Below are 21,909 nucleotides of genomic sequence, written 5' to 3' on the forward strand. Positions count from 1 at the left end.
CCGGATGGGGGGCTTCACGCACGCTATCAGCCTCTACGCGGATGATGTCATCCTGTCCATTGACAGACCCCGGACGGCTCTTCCGGCGTGTATAGAGGAATTGGACTCTTTCGGCATGGTAGCGGGGTTTAAAATGAATATGGGGAAGTCGGTGGCTTTAGATATCTCCCTCAAGCCGGCTACCAGAGCCTATTTACAACACAGGTTTCCTATGCTTTGGTCTTCGGTGCAGTACCTTATCTGGGGATTCAGATTGCGCCCACTCTGCCGGCCATGGTTTCGGCCAATTACCAAGCCCTAGGAGCAAAAATTAGGGAGGAATTAGGGCGATGGAATCGCGGGACACTCTCTTGGCTGGGCAGGATAGCTGCTGTCAAAATGACGATTTTGCCACAAGTACTTTATCTTTTCCGGGCCCTGCCGCTCCAACCGTCTGTTGGGTGGATACCGCAACTACAGGCAGATGTTTCACGCTTTGTTTGGCAGGGTAAGAAGCCTAGAATGCGCAGATCCCTCTCGCTGCTGGCCCCCGAGGCGGGCGGTTTGGGGATACCAGATTTCCGCAAATACTTCCAGGCTGCGCAGCTCCGTTATCTAGTGGAATGGAGTAGATGGGAGTCCGATAAACATTGGCTCTTCCAGGACCAGGCGGTGGCGGGGAGACCTTTACAGGAGATTCCTTTCTTGTGTCGTCCCCATAGGCCTAAAAACCTCTACGCTTCCTTTATTACGAGGGTCCCCCTATGGGTATGGGACGCTACTAACCTTCTATACGGTCTCACCATGTTCCCGTCCCCGCTCACACCGCTAGTAGACAACCCAGATTTCACACCAGGACTAGAGAGAGGGGCGTTCACGCATTGGAGGCAGGCGGGGTGTCAAGCCCTGTGCCATTTTTATAGCCCTGAAGGGGTTGTCCCCTTCTCCCAACTTCGTCAGGAGTTTTCACTACCGGAGAGCGACCGACACCGCTATATGCAGGCTCGCCACTGGGCCCTCCAGCCGCAAGTAAGAGAGTCAGCCGAAAAGTGGCTCTTATCGCGCACATCGGATGCCAAATTGATCACAGATCTCTACAAGCTTCTGCAACCACCTGCAACACACAGTTATCACCCCGGGAGGGATCTCTGGGAAAGGGAATTGGGGAGGACACTAAGCCCTAGGGAATGGGAGCACATATCTTATAGGGCGCAGCACTCGGCATACCACATGGGGCTCACTGATACTCTAACCAAGGTCTCCACCTACTGGTATTACACACCTGAACAAGTCCACAAATTTGATCATAACAAGGAGGACACATGTTGGAGGGGGTGCGGGCACCGGGGGACACTCACGCACATTCTATGGGAATGCCCGTTGCTGGAGCCTTACTGGAAGGAAGTGTTGGATAATATTGACACACACTTCAACATCGAATTACCACGCTTCCCTGCTTACACCTTGTTGGGGCTTCCGAACGGCTTGATGTACCCCCTCAGATCCCGTAGGGGCAGACAGATAGCGATAGCTCTAGGCTCTGCAGTCCAAAACATTTTAATACACTGGCACACTGCTACGATACCGTCCACCACAGGTTGGCTCCATAGGCTGTGGCATGTGTTGGGGATGGAGAGAATGTCCCTCACGGTGGCGGGGGATGTGGAACAATTCAGAGAGCTCTGGCAGCCATTTCATTCCCTATTGCTCACGGAATCTAGAGAACTCACCTGCCCTAGGTACCTCCGCCTTCTGCGGCTTCCGAGCCTACTACCACATATGGTTGATAAGAAATACAAACCTCCCCCAATTGATCAGATTATTATTAGAGGACAGTTGCCTTTGAATTCCCTAGTTGAGTCAAATGCTCGCAAAAGGGCAAATTCTCAAACTACAACAGATGCACCACCTCCAGACAAGGAGTCTAAGCTAATAGATGCATTATGGAAATGGGTAGCTGCAGAATCCGCCAGCCATTGGCGTATAGCTAATACACAAGGCCTATTAGCTTGGGCCCACAGGGATGAAATGGAACAGTTATTTCAATATCTCCCAGAAACACAAGAAAAATGGGCAAGAATTAGTGCAGGAGGAAAACCGATATCTAATTTATCTATCAGATGTGCACTAAATGCCGATACCGGAGCAGGAGGTATTAACATCAGTATTCTTGTATTCATGCATTGCTTAGAATCTCTGGTTTTAAGCCAGAGGTTCAACAAACCATTCTTAATATCCCCTTAGACAAACAGAATCTTTTTGGACCTCAAGTAGATGAGTAACTTGAGAAAATGAAAAAAATACACAGAGGTGGCAAAATCAATGGGAGCCCTTCAGTCAACATCCAATATAGGCTCTTTTTTCGCAGCTCATTTTACAGAGGAGGATCCAAAGGTAATTCCTCGGATCCAAATGTGTCCTCATGCTGGTCAAACACACAACCCTCACCATCAAGAGGTTTCTATAAAGGTAGTACAGAGGAAACAATTTCAAAGACAGAGGTAAAGGCACAACGACATGTACCTCTCCATATCCCAACAAACAGTGACTTGCCTACAATTCCCCCCGACCATTTTACACCTGTTGGGGGAAGACTCCAACAATTCTTTCCCCTTTGGCAATCAGTAACATCAGACAAATGGGTATTAGACATTATCCAACATGGTTATTGCCTGAAGCTTATCAACAATCCTCCCAATATTCCACCTCGCAATCGCAAACTCTCACTGAAACACCAACAGCTCCTCCAACAAGAACTACAAGCTCTTCTACCAAAAGGAGCTATAGAACCAGTTCCATTACAACATCAAGGATCAGTAGCTTCCTCACTTTACTTCCTAATCCCCGAGAAGGACGGGTCTCTTTGACTAATCTTAGATCGCAGACCATTAAACCTATACATACTGTCAAAACACTTCCATATGGTTACCCTTCAACAAGTGCTTCCACTTCTACAACAAGGCAACTTTATGTCCACTCTAGACTTAAAGGACGCATACTTCCATATTCCTGTCCATCCAGCACATCGTAAATGTCTCATATTTGTGTTAGCAGGAAACCACTAACCATTCAAAGTACTCCCATTCGGAGTGACTACTGCATCCAGAGTATTCACAAAATATCTAGCTGTAGTAGCAGCTCATCTAAGCAGAAAAAAAATGTATGTCTTCCCATATCTGGATGATTGGCTCATCAAAGCCAACACACAGGAAAAGTGCTTACAATACACTCAAACTACCGTAAACCTTCTCCATCAATTGGTATTTACAGTCAATGCTCAAAATTTCCATCTTCAACCCTCACAGTTGCAAGTATATCTAGGAGCAACGCTAAATACTCACACAGCTCTAGACTCTCCCAATGCAGCAAGCATTCAAACTTCACTACTACAGTTTCAAAACAACCAATACCCAAGAAGAGAAATCTTTCATGCAACTATTAGGGATGATGGCCTCATAAATTGCAATAGTGCCCCACACAAGATTACACATGTATCCTCTACAGGAATGCTTAGCACGTCAGTAGAATCAATCATAGGGTCAATTAACAGATCTAGTGTTAGTAGACCACCACACTCATCGCTCTCTGCAGTGGTGGAACACAGAAACCCTATCAATAGGGCGGACCTTCATCAACCCGATCCCACAAGTCGCACTAACAGCGGTGCATCTCTCACAGGTTGGGGTGCCCATCTCCACCATCTAACAATTCAGGGCTTATGGGACACCAAACACAAAAGTCTCCATATCAATTATTTGGAGCTTCTAGCTGTTTATCTAGCACTAAAAGCTTTTCAGGCTCACCTCATTGGGAAAGTTGTCCTAGTCCGGAAGGACAATATGACAGCTGTGTAATATGTACAAAATAGGCGGAAATGCCCTCTCAACAGTTGGCACGTCTCTCTCAGACCTTTTGGTGTTGGGCAATACATCCCAAATTCATCTTCTGGCAGAACATCTTACAAGCAAGCACAATTTGCCAACCCCCTCAGCAGAATGCGGCAACAAGTACACAAACGGGAACTCCATCCCCAGGTTCTCCTTCCATACTTCCAAAAATGAGGATTTACACAAATAGACCTCTTTGCCACAGCAGAGAACTCAAAATGCCCAAGCTTCGCCTCCAGATTCCTACACCATCTATCCAAAGGCAAAGCCGTATGGATGAACTGGTCAAGGATATTTGCTTATGGTTTTCCGCCTCTCTCTCTCTTCTTCCATTCCTGGTTCAGAAACTCAGGCAGACGTCACTCCCACTGATTCTCGTTGCTCCCACATGGGCTTGTCAACCATGGTTCATCACACTAATCAATCAATCAATCAGGGGGATTGTGAGCACGCTACTCACCCGTGAAGGTCTCAAGGCGCCGGGGGGGTGGGGAGGGGGATGTGGGTGGCTAAGCAGCTCTGTTTAGTCAACTACTAGAACGGCCAGTGGTTCTACACCAAAAACTGCAGCTCACTTCCAACTTTCTCACACAGACCCATGGAGAAATCAGACATTCAAATCCCAAGGATCTCAACCTAGTGATCTGGCTCCTGAAGTCAGAGTTTGGATACCTAAAGCACAAGTTACTTACCTTCGGTAACAATATATCTGTAAGAAACAGTAGTTAGTATTAGATTCCTTACCTTAGAATATCCCCAGGCGTCAGTCTGGATCCGGAAACTTTTGCGTAGAAGTACCCCTGCGTGTCGCTAGGCGTCGTCTGCGGCTCAGCGTCCGTCGTCGGCGCCGGGATGACGTAGCTGGAGTACTTAGACGCCGCCCTCGCGCGCTGACGTCAGTTCTTATACACAGCTTTTCCACGCCAGAAACGCAGAGCCATGATAAAAACCCACACTGTCGCCATAAAATTAGGGCCCTGAAAAGGGATGACCTTAACCCTAGATATCGGTTCGCAGAACGGGGAGGTTGGGTGGGGCGGTAAGGAATCTAATACTAACTACTGTTTCTTACAGATATATCGTTACCGAAGGTAAGTAACTTGTGCATCTGAAAGAAACAGGTTAGCATTAGATTCCTTACCTTAGAATAGATATCCCAGCAATACCAACCCCGGTGGTGGGTCTGAGAACCAATAATCACACCAGAAAGTCCTGGAGAACGGAACGGCTGAAAAAGCCATCTCTCCAGACTTGGCTGTCCAGGCAGTAGTGTCTAGCGAACATGTGCAGTGAGGCCCACGTAGCTGCCTGACAGATGTCCTGCAAGGGGACTCCCCGACCCAGGGCAGTAGTAGCCGCCGTGGCCCGAGTGGAATGGGCAAGCAGCCCCACAGGAGGCTCCTTTTTAGCCAGTGAATAACAAGCCTTGATGCACAAAATGACCCATCGAGAAATGGTCCGTTTGTGCACCGCCCGTCCCTTCTTAGCGCCCACGTAACCAACAAAGAGCTGGTCATCCACCCGGAACTGGCGTGTGCTATCCAGATAGTATGAGAGCGCACGTTTTGGGTCCAGACGGTGGAGCCTCTCTTCCTCTTTCGAGGGATGCGGAAGCGGAAAGAAGGGGGGTAAAGTGATGGGACTGCCCGATGTGGAAGGCTGTGACAACCTTGGGCAGGAAAGAGGGACGTGTCTATAACACAACTTTGTCCGGATGGACAGAAAGGAAAGGAGGTTTAGAAGAAAGAGCCTGGAGCTCACTAACCCTCCTGGCAGAGGTGATGGCAACCAGGAATGCAGTCTTAAGAGTGAGAAGACGAAGAGGACAGTTATGAAGTGGCTCGAAGGAAGCACACATCAAATAAGTCAGAACAAGATTCAAGTCCCACTGAGGCATCACGAAAGGAACAGGGGGGAACATATGAGTGATGCCCTTGAAGAACCTATTTACAACTGGGGACTTGAAAAGAGAGGGCTGATCAGGAAGCCTTAAGAAGGCAGAAATGGCAGAGAGGTAGACCTTAAGAGTGCCAAGAGCAGAGCCCTGCTGGGCAAGAGAAAGAAGGAAGAGGAGAACCTCAGAAAGGGGGTAGATAGTGGATCCGTAGCCTTTGCTGTGCACCATGCCACAAATTTGTCCACCTGCAGGCGTATACCGATTTTGTGGAGGGACACCTGGCTGCCAGAATCACATCGCAGACTTCGGGAGGCAAGTCAAATTGTCTCAATTGTCGCCGATCAATCTCCACGCATGGAGGTGGAGGCTGGACAGGTTCGGGTGGAGGACCGTTCACTGCTGACATGCTGAGTAGCTCGGGATACCAGTATCTTCGTGCCCAGTCGGGAGCCACAAGGATGACTTGGGCCCGGTCGCGCCTGATCTTCTTCAGCACTCTGGGCAGAAGTGGTATAGGCGGAAAGGCGTACAACAGACGGCAGCTCCACTGGCGACGAAAAGCGTCTTCGAGCGAGTGCCGCCTTGGAAATTCAAACGCGCAGAACTGATGACATTGCACGTTCTCTTCTGTGGCGAATAGATCTAACCAAGGCTCTTCCCACTGCTGAAAGAGACCTTGCTCCACGTCCGAGTTCAGACGCCATTAGTGATCCATCATGCACCAAAGGCTGAGTTTGTCCGCTCTGGCGTTCAGGGAACCTGCCAGGTTTTGAACCACCAGGTTCACGCCCTGATGATCCAGCCATTGCCAGAGACGCAGAGCCTCCTGCCATAGGGTCCCCGACCCCACCCCTCCCTGTTTGTTGGAGTACCACATGGCGGTGGTGTTGTCCGTGAACACTTGCACTACACTCCCCCAGACAGAGGGGAGGGATGCCTTCAGTGCAAGTCGGATCGTCCGCAGCGCCAGAAGATTGATATGGAGTCGGGACTCCGCCAGAGACCAGAGGCCTTTGATCTCCGCCTCTCCCATGTGGCCCCCCCAGCCCAGGAGGGACGCGTCCGTCACAACTACGTGCTCCGGTTGGGGTAGGGAGAGGGATCTGCCGCTGACCCAATCGCGGTCCGTGAGCCACCACTGCAACTGTCTTGCAGTGCCCTCCAAGATCAAGACATGGTCGGACAAGTTGCCCTGATGCTAGGCCCACTGAAACTTCAGGTCCCAGTGCAGAGCCCGCATCCGCTACCTGGCATGATGCACCAAAATGATGCAGGAGGCCATCAGCCCCAGAAGCCACAGCATCAACCTGACCGAGACTCGGGATAAAGGCTGAAAGATCGGAATCAGAGCTTGAATATCCCGAACCCACTGTTCGGGAGGATAAACCCGAAACTGCGCCGAGTCGAGAACTGCTCCGATGAAGAGGAGCTTCTGAGAGGGGCACAGGTGTGACTTCGGCACATTGATGGAGAACCCCAGCAGGTGCAGGAGGTCGGCTGTAGTCTGGAGGTGGCTGACGACTGTCTGGGGCGAGACCGCCTTCAACAACCAGTCGTCGAGATAGGGGAAGACTGACACCCCTAATCTGCGCAGATGAGCTGCTACCACCGCCATCCCTTTCGTGAACACCCGAGGGGCGCTGGTAAGGCCGAAGGGGAGCACAGTAAACTGAAAGTGCTCGTGGCCTACCGTGAACCGCAGGTAGCGCCGGTGGGCCAGCAGGACAGGGATGTGAAAATAAGCGTCCTGCAAGTCCAATGCTACCAACCAGTCTCCCGGGTCCATGGCTGCTAAGCTTTTATTTGAAAAACGGACGCCGCACAGCACACAACTCACCCGCATTTCAGGGTTCACCGTACATGGGGCCTGTGTTTTTATGTGGAACAAACATCTCGTTAAGTGGATTTCGGAGTAAAAAGTAGTGATATAGAGCACCATATAATACAAGTGAACTATCACAATATACACTTGGAGATCGAGTTGAGCGGTTTAAAGATTAAAGATCCGAAAAACCAAATAAGACACAGGAAAATATCGGGTTATATCAAGGACATCGCCATAGAGCCCTCACAGTGAGTCTGTGGTAGCCTTATTCAGATGATCGTGGGTTTACAAGAACGCCCTTGAAAATCTGCTACGTAGTGACTAATATCCAGCACTACTCAAGCCTCATGATCAATTTTAATCAAAATGTGGGTTGAGAAATAGACAAAGCAATATTAGTCTTGACAAAGGTGGTGCACATAGAGCAACACACCGAAACGCGTCAACGCAATGTTTTCAAGTTAAATTCACAGAACGACTTGTCAGAACTGATCTATGTGATCCTGACTTTAATGTGAAAATTCCTATGAATTAACATTCCGATGTGTTAAGTGTTACACTACGGGTTTTTTTAGTCTCTTTTCTTTTGTGTATACTTTTTATGTGGTAATGTAACATTTGGATTGTTTTTTAATGTTTTTAATTGATACATGATTTTAATAAATTTACACATTGTGATAATAGTATTTCAGGTTCTTTCATGAGTGAGGAATGTTTGTATTGATAACCATTGTTTTGTCACATGGGACTGTTCCGAACTAGAGTGGAGTGTGAATGAATCACTGTCATTGAGATACTGAATGAACCCAAGGGATAATTTTCTTTTGACATTTGTTGGTACCCTGTCCCTTGGATAGTTGGGCCATTCCCTTTTTTCATACACTTACAGCTAAGACCTGAGCCAGAGTCAGCATCTTGAACTTCTCCTTCTGGAGGAAGCTGTTGACATTCTGCAGGTCCAAGATAGGGCGTATGCCCCCTTTGCCCTTCTTGGGAACCAGAAAGTAGTGGGAATAACAACCACACCCTACTTCTGGCCCAGGAACGCGCTCAATGGCCCCCTTGGCCAAGAGGGCCGTAACTTCCTCTTGCAGAAGTTGCAAGTGATCCCCCGACATGCGGTGGTATTGCGGTGGCATGGCTGCAGGGGTCGCCTCGAAGGGGAGGGAGTAGCCCCTTCGGACGATTTGCAGCACCCACCTGTCCGATGTGATGTTGCGCCAGTGGAGAAGGTGATGGCTAACCCTGCCCCCCACGGGCGTTAAATGGGCCTGAAAGCTCGGACTAGAAGGGATTTGAGGCGGATGCTGCGGGGGTGGATATGGACTGGCCTCGCTGTTGTCCCCTGGCACGGCCACAGCGGTTACCACGTCCGCCACCGCGCTGGATATTAGTTTGCGGCCCATGGCTGGCAGGACGTGTGGGGGTGCCCCTTCCTTGGCCACGAAAGGAGCGAAAGGCAGCAGTTTGCTGGCGCGGGGCCGACAGACCCAAGGACTTGGCCGTAGCCCTGGAGTCCTTAAAGCAATCAAGCGCACTGTCTGCCTTGTCGCCAAAGAGGCGACGGCCTTCAAATGGCATGTCCATAAGGGTGTTCTGGACATCAGCGGAAAAATTGGCGGACTTCAGCCAGGCGTGGCGGCGAACCGCCACCGTCGTTGCAATCGCCCTGCCTAGCGAGTCCGTGGTATCCAGCCCACATCGAATAGAATACTGTGCCACATCTCGCCCCTCCGCAAGGGCTTGAGCGAGTTTAACCCGGGCCTCCTCCGGGCATTGTGGCAGCACGTCCGCGATCCTATCCAACAGAGAGTGGGTATAACGGCCCAAAAGGCAAGCGTTGTTGACCGACTGCGACCCCAAACTAAGTGAGTAGAACATCTTCTTTCTGTACTGTTCATACCTTTTGGATTCCCGATCAGGGGGAGCTGTCGGGAATGTGGTCTGGGAATTGGAGGCCTGGATAACCAGGCTCTCGGGGGTGGGATGGGTCGACAGGAAACAAGGGTCGCCCGGGGCCGGGCGGTGGCATCTGGCCACGTTCCTATCTACAGGCGGACCTGCAGCGGGCCTGGACCAAGTGCCCAAAAGAACGTCAGTTAAGGCCTCATTGAACGGCAGTAGAGGCTCCGAAGAGCTTGCCTGCGGTTTGAGGGCCTCAGTGAGGAGGTTAGTCCTCACGGCCGCGACGGGGAGCTCAAGAGACAAGGCCTTGACTGCCCTCATCAACACCACACTATAGGCAGCCCCCTCCTCCGTAGCCACGGTAGGAGGGGAGACAAATCCAGTGTCTGGCGAAGTGTCCAAGCCACTGGCCTCCCCTAGTTCACCTGCCCAGTCCTGAAAAGACTGGCAATCCCATGCCAGAGGGTCCTCAGACCCCTCCCAATCCGCCTAGTCTTTCAACCCCTGCTACTCCGGTTCAAACGATGGGGCCGGATCATAGAAGTAAGGCACTTTCTTCAGCGCTGAATGTGGCGTCGGAACCGGATCGAGGGGGGGGCGGGGAATCGGGGACGTCGTCGTCCGGGGCGACACCCTAGGAGTCGACACCGGCGGAGGGGTCGTTCGGTCGACCAGCGGCGACCCGGATCCGGAGGGGCCTTGCGGCGTCGGGACCGAAGTCGCCAACGGCGCCAGGGCCGAAGGACCCAATGGCGCCGGGGCCGAAGCACCCGGCCCGCTTGGGCTCTCAGTCGGGACCGCAGGTCCCGAAGGCGCCGCGGAACCCGACGGAGGAGTGAGCAACCTCATGGCCATGAGGAAGGCCTCGATCTCCTCCGGCGTCGCGTTCTGCCTAGGGACCGGCGGGTATGGAGCAGGCCGAGACGCCTGCGGCTCCGTTTGGGTGGTGTCACCCGAACCCCCGGCCACGTCCCGCGAGTGTCGGGTGAGTCAGAAGAGCGGTGTTGCTTCTTCGACTTGTTGTGCCTCTTACCTGAGGATTTGGAGCCCGACGAGTGGTGAGGACTTGGAGCCCGACGAGTGGTGTCGACTCGTCGAGCTGTGATGACTCCGGCCCCGCGACCGGTCCCTGGACCTCCTCCAGGACCGGGACCTCGAGCAGCGCGGGGCCGACGGCCGGAGTTCGAGGCGTTTACGGGACCGCTCCCGCCTAGCTTTCGACGTCAAGGCTTGGCAGTCAGGGCACGACTTGTCATCGTGGTCGGCCCCTAAGAAATACAGGCAACGGCGATGGGGGTCGGTAACCAACATCAGTCGGTTGCAGTCGGCACAGGGCTTGAACCCGGGCATCCCCACCGGCACTTAATGGAGTCAAAACAGATCAAAAAGGATCGAAAAAGTCTAGTAAAAAAATTACTAAAGGGTACCACTTTTTCCGGATCAGCGCTTGCTGGCGCGGAAAAAAGAACGGATGTCAGCGCGCGAAGGCGGTGTCTAAGTACTCCGGCGACGTCATCCCGGCGCCAACGACGCATACCCGCAGACGACACCTAGCAACGCGCAGGGGTACTGCTACGCAAAAAAAATTCCGGATCCATACGGACGCCTGGGGATATTCTAAGGTAAGGAATCTAATACTAACCTGTTTCTTTCAGATTCTAGCACCAGATTGTATGCCCGTTCTTAAAGAAGCAAGAAAACCTACCACTAGAGCATGTTATGCAGCAAAGTGAAAAAGGTTAGTTAGTTATTGTAATAATAACACAATTGATCCACTAGATGCATCTATGCAAAACATTATTTGCGAACATTTGCATCTGCAGCGAGTTGGCTTTGCTTACACATCTATTTGACTACACCTTGTAGCAGTATCTGCATATCTGCAAAACAGATAACATGTATCCCTTTTCAAAGTTCTAGTTATTAAAGCTTTTATGGAAGGCCTTAAAATAATTATACCACTAAGGGTACCCCCTACGTCTGTCTGGAACCTTAACGTTGTTCTCACAAGGCTCATGGGTCCACCGTTTGAGCGATTACACAATTGTTCTCTACAATTTCTTTCATGGAAGGTTGCCTATCTAATTGCTATCACTTCATTAAGGCGTGTTGGTGAGCTACAGGCATTACCTTAGAAGAACTATTCTTTCAACTTCATAAAGATAGAGTAGTTCTTCGTACAAACCCAAAATTCCTTCCAAAAATAGTTTCTGCTTTTCATATTAACCAATCAGTTGGATCACCAGCGTTCTTCCTTCAACCTAATTCGGTAGCAGAAAGGGCTCTTCACACACTTGATGTCAAAAGAGCACTATTATACTATATTGATAGAACAAAGGAGTTTCGCAAAACAAAACAACGTTTTGTTGCATTTGCTCCACCTCAAAATATTTCTAGTTAAATTGTTAAATGTATTCAAACATGCTGTGTTAAAGCTAAAAGGACTTTAACTATACCTCCTAGAGCACATCCTACGTGCAAAATAGGAGCATCTGTCGCCTTTTTAAGTAACATTCACTAAGCTGACAGATGTAAAGCAGCTACATGGTCTACATCAAACACATTTACCAAACATTATTGTTTGGATGTATTAGCACATCAACAAGCTAATGTAGGCTAAGCGGTGCTAAAAACACTTTTTTAAACTGAGACACCTACTGGCTAGCCACTGATTTGGGAGGATACTGCTATACCATATATGCATAGCATGTGTATCTACAGCACACATGACTTGAACGGATTATGTTACTTACCCTGTAAGCATCTGTTCTTGGCTTGTTGAGCTGTAGATTCACATGCGCCCTCCCTCCTCCCCGGACACCTATGGTTGTTGCAGTTCACACTATGTACATTACATATGCATGGACATCTCTGTACTACACTTACTCCATTCTCACCCTCTTGCGGGAAAACAATCTAACAATGGAGTTGATGCCCATGCGCACTATCACCGAAAGGAGGAGTCACCTTACCTCGTAACTGGAAAAGACTTCTTTAAAGAAAAACAACTTACAAACATCTGGACCCAACACTAGATGGCAGGAGTATGCATAACATGTGAATCTACAGCTCTACATGCCAAGAACAGATGCTTACAGGGTAATTACAATCCTTTTCAAACGTGAGCTGTTGATGGCGCTGTAGTCAACAAGGCAATTGTCAATAGTTTGTTGCATCGGAGGGCAACGGTTTCACCAACGGGTTGGCCATCAATGGTATTGTCGACAGGTCAGTTGTCAACGTCTTCTTTATGAATATCTGATTGTCGGCTGATGGGTTCGTTGATAGATGAGCCTTTTGCAGCGACACTGATGAGCTTGTCAATAATATCTACTTTTGTGGGCTTGACGCTCTTGACAGTCTCTACCTTTGGCTTGCAACATCGATGAGGAGTTGTTGATTGAAGGTGTAGGCAAAGCTGTCAACGAAGTTACTGTAGACAGTATGACTGACAACTTTCTTTGGCAGAAAAGAGGAAGGAGGTGGCATGGACCTAGTCAACCTTTTCCGGACACCACACTAGATGGCAGGGATATGCATAGCATGTGAATCTACAGCTCTACATGCCAAGAACAGGGGCTAGATGTAGGTAATTGACATTTACCTATTCGAAAATACCTAAGTTTACCAATTCGGTATTTTCGAATCGGTAAATGCTATGTAGATAATAATTAGGTAAAAAATACTGAATCGTTAAGATTCGGTATTTACCGAATCGGTAATTACCGATTCGGTAAAATAGGGTAATAGGGAAGGGTGGCAGGGTGTAACTTTGACACCATGTTGCAACCTTGAATAGTGCTTGTGTGCACATGTGGCACACATACATGCCTTAAGGGCATGTATGTCTGTCACATGGCATAGGTGTAAATGTACAGATTTGCATTTACAGAGGTATTCGTTATTTACCACCAACTAATAGTTGGTGGTAAATAACGAATCCTTAAAACACAGAAGCACTCTTTGAAGTGCTTCCTACATGTCATTTACCGAATCGGTAAATACAGATTTGTTATTTACCGAATCAGTAAATTTACCATCTACATAGGAAAAGCCCATTACCTGTCGGTAACGGACGGTTTCGGCCTTTACCGACCGGTAATAGCCTTCCTACATCTGGCACCAGATGCTTACAGGGTAAGTAACAATCCTTTTCAAACGTAAGCTGTTGATGGCGCTGTAGAAACGGGTCATTTGTCAATAGTTTGAAAAGAGTAGAAGTGAAGAATCCAAATTATATTTCAAATTAGTAGTTCCAATGCATTTCGAGCTGCTGGGAGCCCTTCATCAGGGGAATGTTTACATTCCTAAAAAATGAATCAGAAAGACTAAGGTCACTGAACAGCACTGTTCATGCCTGTGACTTTGAACATGTGTTACAACAATCCAAACACCTCGTTTATCTGTTTGTGAAGGACAACATTAAGGTTCCAGAGTGCGGCAGGATGATGTGGTTAAAGACATCCATGAATGTTTTAATGACTGGGGTTTTGAACAATAAGGAGCGTTCCCTGTTCCACATGTATGCAGCTGCCTGCAAATGTTAGAGGTCCCAAATGATGTCTCGGACTCTGGGTGAGATTAAGTGATCTGAGATACAGTAGTGGACAAACCTCTTTCACTTGGTGGCTCAACAGGTGCACGTGCTGGTCCTACTAGCTTATTTTTGAAAATTAAGGAGGAGGAAAAGCATACGCCAAGATCCCGAACCAGTTTCTTCACAGAGTATTGTCTAGGGACTCAGGGTGTGGAAACTTGGAGGCAAAGTTTAGGCATTTTGGATTTTTGCAAGTGGCCAAGATGCCCATGTCAGGACCTACCCCATTGACGGAAGTATGGCAGTAACACCTGTAGGTGGAGTTACCATTCTGAGCAGGTCTGCAAAGTTGTTGTTCACCCCCAGGAGGTTCTCGATAGCTGATGCACGCAGTGGAGGATTGCGCAATGTCAAATACATTGTGCCAGTTCTGACACCTGCGAAGTGTGTGTGCCATCTTGCTTCTGAAGGTAGGACATGGTGGTCATGTTGTCGGTCCACACCAGGTCTACTTTGCCCTGAAAGTCTTGGAGAAAGGCCTGAATAAGCAGCTGTATAGCTAAAAGATACAGATGGTTGGTGTGAAGACCCTGATGATGTAGCCAGGATCAGAGACCACCTCAACAATGGACCCTGGACTGGCATGTCCCCGAAGTGAGTCCCCAACATGGCAAGTAATGCATATGTGGTTAAAGACACCTGCAGAACTAGGTCTGAGAAGGGCCTGCTCCACAACAGATTGTTGCTTTTTCACCACTGCAGAGAGCAATAAATGCTGGCCCTTATCAACACTAGATCTTTTCAGTGACCCTCTGTTTGAGACCATTGTGCCAAGAGGAACTTTTGAACTAGACAAATATATAGCCTGGCGTGAGGGATTATGGCTTTACAGGAGGCCATCATACTTAGGAAGCGCGAGACTTATAAGAAAGACTTGATTAAATAGTTGCACAGTGATTTATTTCCTCAAAAACACAGATTTCATTCTCTCAGTTTTAGCATTTACAAAGGACAGATTCTATGGTAAATTTTAGAATTCCAGTTCTCTGTCGTGTCGTACAGAAACAGCCAACTTCCTCAAGGTTTAAGTCATGGTAACACAGGAGCCTGAAGACTTCTCTTGTATTGGCTCTGTAGTATCCAAATATGAGGGATCCTTTCTCAACAATCGCAAGCAACTGAAGTGGACAGACTAAACTGGGACGCTCATGTTACAAGCTTCAGGTCCTTTCTTGCCTCGTGATGTTGTGGCCACTGGAGTTTGATTTCAGATATTTTGTAGGCCTAAGGAAACTTAGCAGCTGTCAAATAGTTAACTTCTTGACCCCTTATCCATAGTGTGTCGAAACCTAAATTAAAAACATAATTGCACAGTTGTGGCTGGAGAAATCATTCAAGAATGTTTATTCTCCTCTTGTCTTGAACTGGAGACTGAGTAGCTAGCCGGAATCAGGGTACAGTGATAAGACCCTGTAGGGAATGTAGGTGTGACCTCCATAGCCCGCAAGAAGTTAAGTTAAGAGGCTGCCAGTTGGGACTGGGGGGCCAATCCGGCTTAACCAGCAGATGGCTCAGGTCTCATGATGCTTGGGGACACCTTTAGACTTCTTCTCCTTGGGCCAGGGCAGCCAGGTGCAGAGGTGTCCTGAGGCATCAGGTTTCCGTCACCAGTTTCCGTCACAGACGACACGTACGGTAGAGGGGGTTTGTACAAAGAGGCTGCAGGAGGCGTGGGGAAGTCCACAGCTGGGAAACCCAAGGTGGGCTTCGAGTCTGGAGGATCTGGGGACCGTGCTGGCACCACCGGCCCACTTCAACTCGGGCTAGGTGCAGTGGTGCCTTCCGGTGTTGGGTTTGTGGTGGTCCAGAGTCCTCACAACTCTTCTGGGGTGCTTGCAAGATGCAGGGTAGCAGCTATGCTGCTCCATAGAAGTTCCTGGGTCTTAGTTGAAAACTGTAAGTCCTCCCAGGCTTTTGGAAACACATGCAGCTCCAGGATAAGTTGTCTTGGGCGCAATTGTCGAGGACAGCAGACAGGACAGAAGGGTTGGTGCCAAGTCAGTTGCTTCTTCTGTTCTTGCGACTCTTCAGCATTCGTCTTCTTCTTTCAGGTCGACAGGATCGGATTTCCTGGTGCCAGGGGCTCCCCATCATACTAAATTTAGGGGTTTTAAGGGTGTGTAGTGTAGTAGTCAATGGGCAAGCCAGGTTCGCATACCAAAGGCGGTGGGCTCTTTGAAGCCGCCCCCCCCACCTTGGAATGTGAATATATAGATCATCCTGCTAGAAGAGAGTGTAAAACATCCTCTGCCAGAGCAGGCTTGGTTCCTGATCTCCTGAGAGCGTTAGCCTTCACCCCTGAGGAGTGTAGAGGACCAGAAACTATTCTGTTTTGGAAGGCTGTGCAAGACCAGTGAGCTAGCACACTTGTAATTGGCAGGTTTTCAGGGGGCAATTCTAAGGTGCCTTCTGGGGGCATATATTAAGAAATCCATCACTGGAATCAGTGTGGGTTCATTAATACAAGATGTTCGATACTAAGCATCTTTGGCTTCAGTGAAGCCATGATGTAGCTGGGGAGCTCTACGCACAACTCTATATGGGAGCAGAGCTTGGCTTTGACGTGCGGTCGTTGTGTCTTGCTGGTCTGGGTGTACTCATGCATCTCAGCGTGGCCTTGGTAAAAAGCCTGATGCTGACGGAGGTAGACAGAGCATCTTTTGACTTCTCTTCTTCCTCTTCGAGTTCCTCCTCTTTCGGCTCCAAAGAGTTGGAGCGGATGACCTCTGAGCTTGGCGAATGGGCCGACACTCCCGATGGCCTGTTGTATTCATTCTCTTCAGTGCCAAGTGGGTCCGCTTCACCGAAGATGTCCTACCCACTCAGATGGTGCATATCTCTACACTGCAAAATATTATTCTTGTTCCTGAGAGCTGAGCAGGAGCTGAAGAGGATATTGTTGTCTTCTAGTGAGAGGCACAGTTTCCAGATGCGGTGGAGGTCAGCCCAGGGGTACCACAGTGGTACAGGGGGCATCTCTTGAAGGGAATTTATTCCATCTCCCACTATGCCGATTCATTCTCCAGAGCTGGTAAGGAAGGTGTAGGGTGAGGCACACCAAGAGCCGAGGGGCAGGAGGCCTGGTCTTCGGCGATGGAGTCCAGAGTGGGTTGAGGGAGAAGAGGAAATGGGACAACAATTTAACATTTCTTTGGGAGGGGAAAGAAAGCAATCGGTCCTGAGACCAGAAACGATCAGCATAGAACGCTTCAAGACCAGGAGGAACATGGATATACATACCATAGGAATACGTCTTTAGAAGCTACTGATGTTGCTTGGGCTCAACCTACATGAATGCCTATCATCTGGTCAAAATATGCTCCTGCAAGACATTATATAAAAGACAACAGACCCATTCGAAGCTTCACTCCCAAAGTCGGAAAAAAATCTTTCTTCTTTGAAAAGGCAATCTTCTGCATGAACGCACAAACCAGCACTGAACGGAGAGTGTTCAAACAACAAAGTAGAAGGGGCCGCCACAGAGAGCAAATACTGCAGGTGGTAACACTCATTAAATAAAAATGATGGAAAAGTGTGTTGAACGTAGTCTGTATTAGGGCATGATGAACTGTGTTTTCTGGGAAAACAAGGGAGGATTTTGCCTGGTTGGCCTTCATAATTAACTTGTAAAGAAAAGATAACAGTTTACCGTAGGGCCAGGTATTCCGGCTTGTATGTAACCACCAACCAAGTATGGTTAATAATGTGCTCTAATAGACACCATCCATGAGTGTGTCTTACAACACTCTCATGGAAAATCTTTAGTCCTTCTCTCATAGAGTGTTCTAAATAACTAGATGTATTTTATGATAGAGTCAAGTTCCAGGATTATGGAATCATATCTTAAACTTCTCTGCTGGTAAACTGGGATTAAAAAATATATACATTTATCATCATGTAGAGGTCAACTTGCCCATTTATTCATGCAAATAAAAAGAAAACCTCATCTCCCCTTATGAAAGTATCCTAATCAGAAGAAGAACAAATAATAGGCAATTGTCATTTACACTTCCCATTTCAAGTAAAATAACGATTTACATAAGATTTACTCAGACAGACTGTGCAGAACATAATAAAATCACATCAGCACAGTTCATGGCAGATGGAAAGACCATATTCCATTTTTACTCCAGAGTAAATAATAAGAGGCATACCGTAGTCTTTCACTTATTCCTGCCAGGTTAGTTAACGCCATCAGTCCCTCAAAGTTTTGCAGCCCGGTCCGATCAAGGTGTAGAAGGCTGACTAGAGGTCGAACAACCTCATAGATCTGAAAACACAAGGAAACACATTGGTTTAAATAATCTAGAAAACAGTATTGCGGATCCTTCAGAAATCAGCCATGAGGGTTTAAGTATGATAAATGGTTCTACAAATACTTTCAGATCATATCTGTTTGTCTTACCAATATTGTCTTATACTGAACTCTGCTAAAATGGAGGGCCTATACTTTTCCTCCTCCAGTATGTATGCAAATGTTATTTCTATAGCGCAAAAGTAGACATAAGGCAGTAGACCACTGTAATTTGTCAATAGTAATAGAAGAGGAAGTTGTGGACAATTAATGCATTGTGATGTGGTGTGTCTTAAAAAGAGGTGAGTCCTCAACCCTTTCCTAAATAACTGTTTATACCATTACATATATAGTTCTAGGTCTATCTATGTCCTTCCTAAAACTGTGAGTTTTGCCACTTCCTTTTGAGGCCCTTGTTTGGAATCATTCATCACTTCTACTGCCTCAAAGGCAATATGTCAAGTCCTAAATATAAGTAAAATCTTTTTTCATAACCCTTTTGCTATACCCAAAAAAATGATCAATTCATTGAAATAAATTATTTCTGTAGTCTTCAAGTGGACCTTTATCATCATGCCATTATTCCTCTGGGGTTAAACTTTGCAACTATGGTGCTAACCATATCCCTAGAAAAATAACTCTACCTCACACTGTAGTCACCTAGCTGGCTGGCTATGAAATACATTAGAACAGACTTCTAAAGCAAACCTACATAGGTGTTAATAAAACAGCCCAAAATTACCAGTCTGATATCTTGTTCAGATATATACCATCCTGCAATTTAAGGTCAGGTAATCAGAACATCCTAAATGAACAGGAATCACCATGCACACCAGATAGATTCTGGTCCTTCTTTATTCTAGAATATATCTACTTGAACACCCTTTCAGTGGCCATTAGGACCAGCCCAGTAATACAGGAAACACAAAAAACCTCACCTCAAGAAACTTGAAAGTAACAGAGGTTAACTATCTCACATAGTGACTTACACGTCCAAATATGTAAAATCTGTAAATACACCTGAAGAGGAACTTTATCTACCCCTACTATCTATGTAATTTACACACCACTTACTTAAAATACACTATTTAAATCTACATTGCTTTGTGAAATATCACCCAACCAATATACTGCCCTTTGCATCGTCTGAAACTTGTCCTAATGTACAGATCAACTGTTATAAGCCAATCTATTTTTAAATTAATGAGAGGGATAAGGCCACAGCAACCTTAGACTAGTCCCCACTGGTCTAGTGTGAAACCTTGCAAGAAATGCCTCACATAACACTATACACAGGAGTGATAGCTTTAATTTAGTTTATTCACCGCTTGATATGCCACCTCATGTGACTACATCATCAACATGGTAGAGGAAAGATGTTTGGGTGCTCTTGGTGTCATAATGCACTGAGTCGTCAGCAGTTGGAGGCCCACCTCTACAAGGCAGAGAAGGCAGGAAAGGGTCTGGTGGGATGGGGGTGAAGTAGGCTGCTCAAACCTCTATCTCAGCTTTCCTGGGGAGTGATGTTCACTGGGTGTTCTGAAGCTTCAATCCTTATATTATTCATGCGACTCTCAACACCCTGGAGTGTTTGGTTCTCTTTCCTTTTTTTCTTCCTTAGATAATACACCCGGGCATCTTACAACTAAGCAATGTTATTTCTCTTTCAGATGAAAATTGAGTAAACAGGCAGCAGAAGAATAGTTGCATTTGCTGCAAGTTGTGCTGCTTTCCAGGTGGCTAGATGCTTTGGATGCAGCAAATGTGGGTTGTCTAATGCAGTTAGAATGGGTAGGTGCTTTGAAGACCGAGGGTTCCAAAAACTAATGAGAGAAAGACAGACACCTTTGCTGTGATGGAACTTGTGGGCCATGAGAGCACTCGCACTTCTTTCCCTGCTTAACGCTTAAGGAACATTGGCCATTGCTTCGTTATCACTCAGACGTCTGTATGACATCTCCAAATTGTATAATTCTTTATGGAATCAGAAGGCAGATTACACAAAACATCAGAAAAGGAGGCGGGAGCACACTGCCTGGCATATCAGCACACAATTAGCCAAGATGCATTGTTGTAAATGCAGTGCATGATAACACGGACTTAAGTTGAAAGTCTTTACTATTCACCAATGTTGGTGCACCCACTGCTGTGCATCTCTAGATACGTGTTTCAGAATTGTTGTCCTTCAGTAGAGAATGACAAGTGATATTTTGGGGGTGCCAGCAATATTGCTCAGTCTTCTCAGGTTTAGTACCAGTAGGAAGGCTGGTGTGAGGTTGAAGAAAGGGCGTATGATATTATGCTGCAAGTTCTGAGCTTCTGGATGTTGATAACAGGATAAATGTTCAGCACAGAAAGGCAAAAGTCTTGAATAAGCAGTCGTATCTGGAAATGACTCACCAGAAAGGAAATCGCTCCATGGCCTCATGATTTGCCTTGAAGTTTTACTCTGTTTTCCCAGGTCAAGCAAGACTTGTGGAAAGCAGTACATTCATGTTCCCTGTTGCTATTTCGCCTGGCAGCTGACCGGGTGGCACACAAGATCTTGAAGTCTCCTTGTCCCTCTTTGAAACTTAATGTCCTGCCTGGCTCACTGCAGGCAAGTCTCAGGCATAAAACTCTTGGCATAAGAAGAGGGGTGGTTCGGTCTTGATACAATCCTGGGATCAAGATGAATAATGAGAAGGTAATGGCAACTGCAAGAGGGTCTCATGGAACTATTATCACATATGCTACACGGTGCAGAATACCTTCGCCTCTATAATGTGTGGGTTTATCAATACAAGATGTTTGATACCAAACATTCCTATTTTGAGTGAAGACATCATGTAGCTGGGGACCTCCTTTCACCAGCGTCCATCACATATTTTTAAATGGCTCCCCTGTCCACTTGCACTAGCAGTAATAGGACTGACCAGCACAGGGACATATCTGCTCGTGCAGGTATGTCCTCACATGGTAATATTGAGCACCCTGTCTTAGGGCTGTCAGCCCTGATGTTGGGGTGACTTAAAATATTACATGCAGTGTTAGTGGACATGACACACAGTGATGTGTTGTGTTTTCCCTTTTGTCTGCACCAAGGCACGCAGCCTGAAATGGCAGCCTTGCAGGTGCTTGGGGAGGGGTCTCTTAGGTTGTTACAATTTGTGCCCTTAAGGACCCTCTTTAGTACTTTATGTCCTAAGTACCAGGCGTACCCTTTACTAGGTACTTACATAGGGTGCTAAAGGTTTTGGCACTTGCAGAAACAAGTGTACAGTTTTAGGGAAAGAACACTGGTACTGGGGACTTGGTTAGCAGGAGCCCAGTGCACTTCAGTCAAAGTTGCATCAAATATGAGGTTAACGGTGGGGGTTGGGGGTACTGCAAAAAAAAAAACCAGCTCCCTGCACCCAGCAACCTCATGGTCATTCTCACTGAGATCCAGGACAGAGGCTAAAACACCAAAATAATTGAATGTTCTGGACTCTGCTACTGAGAAAGGGCACAGAGAGAGAGAGAGAGCAGGGACAACATGCAGCA

The 21,909-nt window shown here is 47.4% G+C and overlaps 1 protein-coding gene across 1 annotated transcript in view; it reads right to left on the reverse strand.

Annotated features, from left to right (window-relative positions):
* Positions 1-21,909, reverse strand: part of UNC45A (unc-45 myosin chaperone A) — a 277,165-nt gene that overhangs the window by 47,698 nt on the left and 207,558 nt on the right. Inside the window, exon 17 of the mRNA XM_086958180.1 lies at positions 18,245-18,360. Coding sequence (XP_086814306.1) covers positions 18,245-18,360 — 116 coding nt within the window. The remainder of the gene's footprint in view (positions 1-18,244; positions 18,361-21,909) is intronic.

The sequence above is a fragment of the Lissotriton vulgaris genome, chromosome 2_1 (genome assembly GCF_964263255.1).
Source record: "Lissotriton vulgaris chromosome 2_1, aLisVul1.2, whole genome shotgun sequence".
Taxonomy (NCBI): domain Eukaryota; kingdom Metazoa; phylum Chordata; class Amphibia; order Caudata; family Salamandridae; genus Lissotriton; species Lissotriton vulgaris.